Genomic DNA, 12,044 nt, shown 5'->3' with positions numbered 1-12,044 from the left:
AAAGGGAGGATTTGCAACCGTTTTACAAGGACAGAATTTATATTCTAAGAAGTTCTTATTCAATGAATTAGTGCATTCTAATTTTAGCATACATTAGTTTGACATTGAACTCGATGTTATAAAACATTTTGTTTAGGTATGATAATCTATAAAGACAAACTTGTTAACAGTCCATAATTGCTACACACTGAATGATCACAATTTATATTTTGAACTTATAAATTGGGTTTGCAGAATATTTTTTTCTCAGACAGCAATTTTCTCTAATAATAATATCTTAACCCTAACAATTCTAATAAAACACCATAATATCCTATAACAAAGTGAAAAATGCTCTTATATCCTTAGAGGGCCATGAAAGATGCAGAAACAAAAGACAAGTGAATATCTCCAAATGTCTTCGGTAAACTGAAAACTGGACACTTTAGACATGTCAGCCTTTTACACATGTTGGCCTATTGTGTACCTTACACGAACAACTGCCAAGTTCTAAGCAGACTGATCTATGCTACAATTCTGGCAATAATATTACCCTGACAGTACACCACATACACCACATGTAGCCTACGTGTATATGACATATTTTAGTGCCCAAATACCCTCTTCCCTGTGTTCCTTGTACACAGTGTGGTGTGCTTGTCACATCAATGATGGCTACACTTGTCTACAACTGGGAGCACAACCTGCAATGGTGTTTTGCAGGAATGGGATGCTTTCAAACCTTTGAATATCAACTATGATACAGACTTCAAAAGAACATTTGCAACATTAATCAATGCATGAGACTGAAGTGGACAGTAGAGCTTGAGATGCATTTAGCCTCTAATAGTGGTGTATTGTGGGACATTAATGGGGACATGAATTAACTGGGCTTAGACCTACCCATACATGTTTGAAACGCACAATCCATTTGTGTATTTGGGATAATAATTAGTGTGTGGCTTTATGAAAATCAAATATCTAACAGAATCTGGTGTCTAAAAGAGCATTATAAATTGCTTTAGATTTGTTTAAACACTGTAGGATTCTTTGGTTGAGAATATTTGAAGCAGGTCTCTCACCTAATGTGCCTCTTGATGCTTTTTAAAACTTTTTTGCTATTCAGTAGTCCTTTGGCTATAGTTTGGTTGTTGTCTTCTAGTTGCTGTGATAAAAAGGGCTAGCCGTAGAGCCATATAACTTCCATTGCATCCTGCACTTAACCCTCCCAAAACTGGAAACACCTGCTCCCTGTGATGGCTTGGGCTTTGTTAGACCCACCCGCTTTGGTGTTACTCCATGCGGATCCACCCCCCCGCCCCATGTGCAGCAGCACCTTCGGCAGCTCCTCACTCACTAGATTGTGTCTAAGCCACTCCCACTCGCTGGGCCCTGGCCATGCCTCCTCATACCACTGTGTTGCCAGCAGAGCAAATGGCCTCCAGAGGCTCCGCCCTCTCCAGCGTAGTGATCTGCGTAACAGTAATGTGGCGCCTCTTGCCGGGACTCAGGTGACTCTGCGTCCGCCACTTTCGCACACCCCGTCTCAGCTCCATCTGCACCTGGTACGGGTTGGCAGGGGGTGGGCGAGGGGCACATGGCTAGCACACAGTACTTGCTACAGTGAGGGTGGTGTAGTGGCAGAAGGGAGGTGGCTTGTGCAAGAATGCTTACCTCTCCATTCAGGAAGCAGTAGAGCAAAGCCACAACAAAACCCTGGAGATGAAAGAGCGTTGTCTATGTCTTCAAGCATAACCTCACATGCTTTTAAACAAGCTAATTTAAACATCCTACACTTAAACATTTCCATGTTGAAATATCACTTAACTAGGAAGTGAAACATGTGACCTTGGGTGGTCCTGCAAGCTTGGAGATATGTCCCATGCGACACGCTGCATTCATGATTCCTCTGACTGCACAGGTAGGGTCTTGCCCAAACACACACACACACACACACACACACACACACACACACACACACACACACACACCTGAAAGGAGCCTAGGCCAAGCTCAATGTAGAGTCGCGCAGTCTCTCCTGTGCTCTCGGGCAGGAAGGCGAACACAGTGTAGTGCATCCCAAACAGGGGAATGAGGAACAAAGTTGACTTGGCCAGCCTCCTGTCAAAACATCCACACAAGCCAGGGTTAGAGCCAACTGATACAGCGAGGGAGGATGGCGTGGGTGTGGTCCTATCTGCATAGCACAGGGACGCCACTTTTTCTTTGTTTGTTTCCGACAAACCTTAAGCCTAAATCACTATTCAAACCTTAAGCCTAAGACTAAACCACTAGTCAAACCTTAAGCCTAAGACTAAATCACTATTCAAATCTGTGCTCGGGGCGTCTGTCTATGGAGAAGTGTTTCCACTGCCTGACATCCATGCTAAGTGTCAATACACAATTGCACAGGCAAGTTTTATGTGTTTTAGCTTCCCTGTAACTCTAAGTATCTCCAACCCAGTGGCAAGAATGGTTGATTGCATTGTATCAAAAGCAGTTTTTGTGTCCACATAATGTAAACCAGCTGAGTTCAATCAGCTTTGATAGTCTTCCCCAGTGACTGAACTTAACGTTGTAAAAAATGATTTTATTTTGGTAGGATAAGGAGAGATATGGCTGATAACACTTTCAGAGCATCTAAACCAAGCTGCTGCAAGTGGTGGTGTCTTTCCTAAGTTCGCAGTCAACTAGTTTTAAAGTTAATCATTCAAATAGAAAATAAAGATGCAGAGAATAGCTCGTCCCGTCCTTTATTTCAGGTCAATGTTAACAAGCATTATTGAGGCAACCTCTGGAGAATGTCTAAGAATCAAACAAAGAATCCACATTTTTATACATTTGCCAAAAGTGATTATGTATTCACTCCAGCTTCTTTTACATATTAGTGTTTGCATTTGCCACCATTACATCCAAACCATACATTAGTTGATATATGCAAACTGATATTCACACCCACACCAGTTGGAACCCATTACCACTATACTCTAAGAGAAGACTTCTCTTGACCTTATCCTAAAGATGATTGTTTTTCTATATGGTCCTGAGCCTGGTGGAGAGATCATACATCTTACACTGATGTCTGCTGAAGCCTACCCAGGATCTTTTGCAGAAGCCTGCTGAGGCCTCTCCCTGTATACAAATCATTCTGAAAAGACATAGAATCTCCATACTCCATACTTATTAATATGTTTCCCCACCAAACTTCTTATCAATGTCATCTATTGCCCTCCAGGTTCCCTAGATCACTTCATTGATGAGCTCGACATCCTTCTGAGTCAATTCCCCATTGAAGGAAATCCACTCATTCTCCTTGGTGACTTCAACCTTCCATCAGACAAGCTGCATTCCTCCTGCATCCTTCTGCTGTTGACAGCATTTGACTCACAAAAGCGGGCAATGTTCTGGACCTGATCTTCACCCGTACCACCACAACATCGGACATCGCAGTCACCCCCCTCCACCTCTCGGACCATCACTTTCTATCCTTCTCTCTCTCCCTTCCTTCTCTTTCTATCCAGTCTTCTCCTACATGTTCCTCCTCCCTCCGTCACAATCTGCACTCCATAACAGAAACATTTCACTGCCACAGGAGAGAACTAAGGACTGCAGAGAGGTGGTGGAGGAAATCTCATGTAGATTCAGACCTAAGCTCATACAAGTCTCTCCTTTCCAAGTTCCCACTGGAAGTAACAAAGTCATCCTACTACAGAGAGAAATTCGAATCATCATCATTTGATCCATGCAAGCTCTTCACTATTTTTTCTTCTCTCCTTAATCCTCTCCTCCCCCTCCTTCCTCATCTCTTACTCCGGAGAATTTTATCACCTTCTTTGAGGAGAAGTTTGCAGCAATCCACCAGTCCTTTTCCTCTGTTCCCACTCCTCCAACCAATGTGCATTCCCCAACATCCAACTCTCTGACTTCTTTTTCTCTTCTCTCCACAGATGAAATTCTTCAACTCCTGACTTCCAGCAATCGGACTACATGTCCGCTGGATCCAATTCCTTCTGCTCTGTTCCAGACAATAACAAGAGAGCTGCTTGCTTTCATCCCTGTCATTATCAACAACTCTGGATACGTGCCTACTGCATTTAAAACTGCCAGGGTGGTACCAATCCTCAAGAAAGCCACACTTGACATCTCCAGCGTTACCAACTACAGACCAGTATCACTTCTCTCTTTCCTCTCAAAAGCCCTTGAACGAGTAGTTTATAATCAATTGTCTCTCTTTCTCATCCAGAACCAGCTGCATGATCCCAATCAGTCTGGCTACAAACCAGCACATTCTACAGAAACGGCACTCATAGCAGTGACTGAGAAACTTCATGCTGCAAAAAGTTCCAAACAGTCATCTGTTTTGAATCTTCTAGACCTTTCAGCAGCCTTTGACACATTGAACCACAACATTCTTCTCTCTATACTTTCCAGGCTTGGTGTGACTGGCTCTGCTTGGAGATGGTTTCAGTCCTACCTGGAGGGACGGTTCTATCAGTTTAAAAGGAAAAGATCCTGTACAACTGTACAATTGCAGCATTTTGAAGATCAGATGTAAAATTATGCATAAAAATGCAAAAATGGGTCTTTTATTTGCTTCTAGTATATAAAATCACACTCCAGAAGTTTACTGTTTGCTAATAGAACAAAGGGAAACAAAGGACGAGGATTAAAGCAGACACCTCTGCCACAGTGCCATGTGTGGTGATCGTTTTACTCGTGAGGGTTTCACTCATGCGTGAAGAATGCTCTAGCAGCTGGAGCCTGAGCCTTGCAAAGCCATGCTCTAATTGGCAGAAACAATGTCTGTCCCCTGAGGAGAGCAGAGGAGCATTGGTCTTCATCTTTCTCACACACACACACGCACGCACGCAGTGTCTGTGCTGACTGTGTTCGATATTCTTAAATTCCGAAAGCAATTATTTATTTTTTTCATAATTTTTTATATAAAGTGCTGCTCAGATGAGGTAAAGGATCAGATTTTGTAGTCCTCAAACAAAGTATTTGCTCCACAGAAACAGAAATATTTAAAATAGATTTACTACAGACACTCTGACACATCCAGATCACTAAGTGTCAGTATAATTGCTGTTTTGTTTTGTTTTGTTTTAGAATTAGAATTATGGCTTATTGCTCCTTTAAATGTAATTTTTCATAACCTCAAGTTTTTGGTCATTTTGAAGGCAATCTAAAAACTGTTACATGTGATTCAAAAGAAAAATATCAAAAGCAGCAAACCCCCAGGGTGGTCACTCTCTTGTTGTATTCATTTGCCTTTCCATTTCCTGTAGACACTGCCTTACCACAAAGTTCCTAATGCCTAAATACCTCCGAAATTTCCCCAAACAAACAAACACTCCACAATCAGCATTTGTTCTGGGGTATTGTGTCTATATGTCTTTCTGCAGTAGCTGGTGTTTAGTGCATTCCATGTCACACTGCTAGCACAGACACACTTCCCATAGTCACAACTCACATGAAGTGGCTTGAGTCATTGCCACCCATGCCTGGAGACTTGAGCTTCTGAACCAGGATCCGGATCACACTCAGGAAGATGATGATGTTTGCCTGAGAGAGAATGAATACAGATTTAAATACGCCCCTGCTCCCCAGTACCACCCCACCCCCACCATCGGAAGTACACCACATGAACTGTTGCATTGAAGCTTATGCCAAAGGCATCTTGTATCTTTACTCACAAATAAGGACGCTGTTATTGGACCCTTGATTATCCACCAGACAGCAGTAAAATCAGTGTCATCCCAGCACCTGCAAACGGATGGGAAAAAATAAGACCCATCAATGGTCACACTAAACAAACATCTTGTATGAACATATTTGTGGAATGTTAAAGGTCAACATACCCTCGGTTGTCATATAATTTTCTAGTCAAAACCCAAACAATAAGGACCAGCGATGGTAAACCTACAACACAGAAGATGGAGCATACTACCAATCTAACTCCATTAATAATATCCATAGAACATGAACAGCATGAAAATGTGAAAAACATTCTTAAAAAATAAAAAATAAAAACCTCCAAACAACCTTTCTAAAAAAACTAAACTGTCAGGATGGTGAAGTCTCTCTGAAGCACAATTAAACACAAGCTTTTATCTGAACATAAGACTGGTTTCGATGATGCACTGACCCCAACCAATCAGGATGTACCACCAGAAGTACTTCCTCTGGGAGACGAAGGTGAGTGCGAGCAGGGTCTGCAGGTACATGCCCTCCACCAGCAGCCAGAAGTAATTAGCCAGGATGCTGAACTGGAAGAAGGCCACAGCAGATTTGCATGCCATCTGGAAAAGACAGCAAGTAGGTAAACTCTGAAGTCAAAACAATCCAAACGCATTAATGCAGTTCTTAGTGTACAAGTCAGCTAGTAAACATGTCAAACAGGAGATAATTATCAGGGGACGGAAGTTTAAAGAATTTCAAAGGTTCTGACCCCATTATTTTCTTTTAAAAATTATATAATAGTATGTCTGTATATTAGTTAAATATTGCTGGTAATATTGTCATCTTCGAAACTGTCAAAACAGAAATCTTAAAAACAAGCACTTCTGTGTCGTTGTATCTTTATAATCACATAATGCGTTCTTGAGGCATGGAAGAGAGATATGTAATAAGGTCAATGTCTCATAAAAAAATGGATTCTCATTTACAGTCCATATCTACCCACACAACCACAGGCAGGAAATGAAATATGCTTTGGAGGGTGTTTCACAGCAGTGTCTGACTTGTAATGTCACACAGAGTTTGTGCCATAATTGCCTACTTGAAGGGTTTTCTTCATGTTTCAAGACTTCTTTTGACATTCTATTGCTACTTCCCGTGCTTGGAATTTCCCACATGCACACGCACATGCATATGCACGCGCACACACACACACATTTACTTATGTGTAAATTTTCTGTAATGCCACATTTCTACTTACATCACATGTAAATAACCTGCCCCAGTTCCCCTCCAGAGAACTCTCCCATTTTTCATTACCACACCTATCCGCTTATATTAGTATGTCAAAGACAAAAAGAACAAGGAGTGTTTTGGTAGAGCTGCATCTACATAGGGCACTCAGTGTCACAATACATGGCCAGTGCTCCTACATAACCCATAGGCCATAAATTTAAGCTCTGAAGCATAAAATAATAGCTGTAATAGTAAAAGGAGCTAAATGTAATAAAAACATTTGAAGGTAATCCCATTTTAATTCCTATTTAATTGTTATTGTGCTACTTTCCTCCATATGAACAATAAAAATGGAATAATGATGTATTGTGTAGTCATTCCAGGCTATAGTGTAAACAGATTGCTTACAGAGAGCTTACGTATCAGCTGGTGAAGGGCCTCTGTCCGAAACATCCAGTTTCTCTGGAAAACTTATGTACTTTTCCTGTATCTATATCCGTGACTGCAGTACACTGCAGTTTCTCACCTGTAATCTACATGTATTATAAACACTGAATGAATGGTCACTTTGTTAGAGACACCTTCCCTTTCATGATTAGCGCTTCCCTGTATGGAAATTGGACACGGAAGGGGAGGACAGCGAGGACAAACACACGTGCAAAGTGCCGACGTCTTGGATGTTACGTTAAACGGAACTGACGAGGGAAGCCATAACGAGTGTGACAAATAGAATAAATAAAAACTAAGTTTTAATAACAAATAAACAAACAAACACTGAACAGAATCAAAGACAGACAGCAATAATGGGTACACATTAACGGGAAAGGCAGTGCTGTCCGCAAACACAGAGGCAGAGTACAAATGAGATCTAAACAAACACATAGGCGCAAGGAGCTAGGTGTGACACGTGATCGTACCACAAACACAATGAGAGGCAGAAACACACTCTTACCAAAACAAAGCGAGACTAAGACCGACGAGAACTAACCAGCAACCATGGGAGACATATTACCAAACATATATCAGCGAAGGCGCGAGGACAAACGAAGGCTAACCAGAAACAATGACCGACAAAGAAGATACATAGGGATGGGGGTTTTGTAAGACTACAATCAGGGATAAATTAGAAACAGCTGGAGACAAAGGGGAGGAGACAGGGAATCATAGAGAACGATGAACACCCAGAGGTTACTAGGTTGCCTGGGAAACGGGGAACGCTCCGATCTGTAGACGTGACATGGACAAGTGACTCTTGATTGCATCATAAGATCAGGCAAGCAAGCTTTCCATGGATCAGCTTCAGTGTGAATGCACATTAGAATGGGAAAATCAAGCAATCTGAGTGACTTCGAACAAGGCACGGTCCTCTGTGCTAGACTAAATGTCAGTGCCTCCATCTAATTTGCAGCAAGAAGCTATCCTATATCTGTGTGGGCCAAGATTCCTGCAGGACAATTTCAACATGTGGAATCTTTGCCATGATGAATTACTGCGGTTCTAAGGGCCAAATGAGGTCCAATGCAATACTAGATGGGTGTCTCTAATAAAGTGGCCATTCATTGTTGTGTATATACAGTATAGCTTTAGATCCCTAGTAATGTTTCCCTGAAGATTATTGATCAACCCATCCTTTGGTATGAGCTTCACTAATTTGTTATGGAAGTCTTTGAATAGGTTTTAGTAGTGTTTTTTGTGTACTGAAATACTGAAAGATGAATCAAGACAAATGCCACTGTTTCTCTCTCTCTCGCGCTCTCTCTCTCTCGCACTCTCTCTCTTACTGTGGACATGAAGCAATGGTCCAAAGACTCATCAGAGAAAAGAACGGCATCCTTAATGAAGACTGCACTGGCCCGGAGAATGAAGGAAGCAAACAGGTTGATGTGTATGTAATTCCTGGTACAGTGGAACTTCCTGCAATAGAAGTCACGCTTTAGATCTTGAAGGGTACTGAGGACAATTGAGATTAATGACACAAGTAAACCTTATAAGCAGGAAGGCATTGTTTTAAATGGCTGCACATTAATCATTTTACATTAATTAAAGGTTCACAAAGCTCAAAGGACAAAAAACACCAATTTACCTGAAGGAAGTGAAGACTATGATTGCTGTTATGAGTGATATAAGTGAGGTGGCGTATCCAACTGTGTATACCTTCTTGAACATTGAGAAGTAGCTTGTCTGGAAAACCAAAAGCACAGGTCAAGCCCCATTCTGAGATAGAGGCCACATGGATGTAGCCATCACTTTATTCCCACTAAGCAACATGTGACTCAGTTCACGTGTTGCTATAGATTAATATCTGTTCTCATGCTGAATGGAACTGTGACGATCATCATCAAGAGCATCATCAAGAAGAGAAGGTCATTTCTGAGATGACCATCTGGAATGCGGGTCAGAAAGGCACTACTGTCAAGCCACACAGAAGTCCATTTACCTCTTCAGGCTCTGCATCATCTCCAAAGTCACAGGCTTCTCCATAAGGTGGGTATGGGTCACCCCAGCCCTCTGCTGTGCAGTTCCTGTATATGTAACCTGTAAGCTTCAGCAGATCAGTAATAATTCAAAGTGCTCAGCTTCTTCTACACTGCTATCACTTTGCATAGTTCCATAATTCGCAGTTTTTTATATAGTGCCAAAGCATTCCATAGTAATCACTTCTGGTACACTAGCTGCCAAGTATGCTTGCACCTTAGAAATTCTAAGCTGTTAGCAAGTGAGACATGCGGTGTCTGCAGTAGTCTCAGTATTTGAGGCTTAGAAGAGGACATTCTCACAAAAGTAAAAAAAATTGACAGGGTTTCCTTTCAGAATTCCATTAATCTTTGTTACTTAAAAATGTACTAAAAATGTACTATGTGTGAAATAAATCTTGCAAAAATTGCCTGCTATAGACAAAGTGCGTAGGCATCCCCCGCACTGCTGCCTGGATCCCTGGGCATTGGGGCGAGGACCGCGACCATCATCTGCATGCAGTCTGGAGGCGGCGGCGGCGAGGAACACCCCCAGGAATTTCTTGGGGGTGCTGAGGCTACCGAGCCAGGACTGAGGATAGCCGAAGAGCTCCCCGAGGACGGCGATGATGGCGGTTTGGTGGAGCTGGCTAGGTCTCTGGCTAGTGAGGGCAAAGCCCAAGTTCCTCCCCTTCCGTGGGCTCGCTGGCAAAACTGCCCAAAGCCTGCCCATTCTCCTATAGCAGCTGGTGAGAGGAGGACTGTTAGGGGAGGCTGCACACCTGGAACCGGGCTTTACGTGCACCCCCACGGGTCCGATTGGCCCAAGGACACGTCTACAGCACCTGCGGGATTAGCAGGCGCTGCAGCACTGCACCTTATATGTTTGTGGACTGGCCCTATTGTTTATGTGTATTTGTGCTTGGTGCGTGTTTTTAGGCGCATCACGTCGTAGGAAGCGTACCGGACGGACCCGAGAAAGGCAGGAAATCTGCCTTTCTCCCTCGTTTGGGGAAGTCTCCCAGGTGGGAGGTCCCTGGCCTGCTTTGTGTTGGGTGGGCACCAGGCAGTGCCGTGTCTTGTCTGTGTGTTCGCACGGCATCCTGGAGTTTGCTATCCTGGAAGGGAAAGCGTCAGGAACCGTGCCTCTAGGGAGGGGTCATCTTTGGGGAATGCTCCCCCCCACACTTCACATGGAGAGTATCGGTAGACCCAGAGAGAGGCAGTGACGCTGCCTCTTTCCTTCTACGGAAGTCTCCCCGGTTGGCAGTTCCTGGCCTGTCTGGTAGTAGGTGGGCACCCAGCAGAGCCGTGCAGTGTGTGTGTGTATGCATGGCAGCCTGGGATTCGCAGTCCCAAAGGTAGACACTTCGGGAGCCGCGCCCCTTGGGAGGGGGTTCTGTCATGGACAGCTCCTCCCTCATAAGTCACGTGGTAAGGCCCACCGCGTGCAGGTGCCCCACACCCTGCGGCACTCGGGCCAGCAGCAACATTATAGTGTCACAGCCATAATTAAGCAAATGCAATCAGTGCCATGATTCTTGTTTAGTTTGGCAGGAGAATGATATTTGCAACAAACTTAATCAGGGCATTAATACAAAAACCCCAGCTGTCCATCACAAGACACAGGCAGCAGAACACACCTGTGTGGGGATCTGTGAGAGTTTTCTCACACGCACAAATGCTGGATGTCTGTGATTATGGTGTTAGGGTTAAGCAGGACACAAGCCTATGGTCAATAACCCTTCTCCAAACAAACAGCTCTGCTCATTGTAACCGCTGAGCACTTGTGGTGGAATTAAGAATATCGACACAAACCCAGGCACATTTTTAGAAAGAACATGTAATCCCATGTCTCATGTGGATTTAGGAAAAAGTAATGAAAGACTTGCAATGTTCAGATCATTATGCAAAAAGGGGTGTACTGCAATGTCAGCAGCCTCCTCTTTTGGACTAAATGTAGATGTTTGTGGATACCACCATCTCAGAAATATTGAAATATGACTTCTTTTTTTTTTAAATTTGTAAATTATTTGGCAAATCATAAAGTAGTTTTAACATTTTGTTATCTGACTAAGAAAAGAATAAAGTATGTTTTTCCCCCTCAGATACAACCTTAGCAATCTGAACAGGTCCTCGGGACCTGGCCTTCAAATAAATCGGCTTTCACCTCTAAAATCCATTTCACTCAGCACTACAGCCTGTAGAAACAGCAAAGACTCTGCTACCTCAGATTTTCTGCATCCCGCTCCTCTCTCTCACCTCACTATAAGCTTGTAGGGAGCAGGTGGCCCACTTTCTGAATATAGATCATGCATATTAATGGAATAAAAGAACTTTCATTGGTCAACTGAGAACAATTTGATAAAATGTAATCGATATTACTGTAATAGAGAAAAGACTACAAATACTCCAAAATGATCTGAAGGATTAGTTATGAAAGGTTGATCCAGTGCCTCTTGACACATCCATTTAAGTGGTGTTAATAATACATAAACCACAAAATCATTGGTGATTAGCATGCCTGAGTGATAATAGTGATTAAACTATATGCTAATGCAAGGTTCAGGGGAGTATTACCAAAACAACCCTCTTGTATCAAAACACTCTTGATGACAGTGATAGGAATGACAATGTGCTATACTGACTGGGAAAAACATTATCATTGTTGTTTTTCAGGATTTGCATCTTTTGAAT

The 12,044-nt window shown here is 42.8% G+C and overlaps 1 protein-coding gene across 2 annotated transcripts in view; it reads right to left on the bottom strand.

Moving 5' to 3' along the window:
- Position 1: 1 nt before the first annotated feature.
- The window catches only part of ghrhra (growth hormone releasing hormone receptor a), a 34,180-nt gene continuing 22,137 nt past the window's right edge, over positions 2-12,044 (bottom strand). For both annotated transcript variants that reach the window (XM_035528058.1, XM_035528057.1), the window contains exons 4-13: positions 9,332-9,429; positions 8,978-9,075; positions 8,676-8,808; positions 6,128-6,281; positions 5,841-5,901; positions 5,676-5,745; positions 5,453-5,544; positions 1,971-2,100; positions 1,654-1,695; positions 2-1,541 (exon numbers count right to left, since the gene is read on the bottom strand). In XM_035528058.1, the coding sequence (XP_035383951.1) occupies positions 1,386-1,541; positions 1,654-1,695; positions 1,971-2,100; positions 5,453-5,544; positions 5,676-5,745; positions 5,841-5,901; positions 6,128-6,281; positions 8,676-8,808; positions 8,978-9,075; positions 9,332-9,429 (1,034 nt within the window). In that variant the 3' untranslated portion in view covers positions 2-1,385. The remainder of the gene's footprint in view (positions 1,542-1,653; positions 1,696-1,970; positions 2,101-5,452; positions 5,545-5,675; positions 5,746-5,840; positions 5,902-6,127; positions 6,282-8,675; positions 8,809-8,977; positions 9,076-9,331; positions 9,430-12,044) is intronic.

The sequence above is a fragment of the Electrophorus electricus genome, chromosome 7, assembly GCF_013358815.1.
Source record: "Electrophorus electricus isolate fEleEle1 chromosome 7, fEleEle1.pri, whole genome shotgun sequence".
Lineage (NCBI taxonomy): Eukaryota > Metazoa > Chordata > Actinopteri > Gymnotiformes > Gymnotidae > Electrophorus > Electrophorus electricus.
This window is presented reverse-complemented; position numbering and strand designations above follow the sequence as displayed.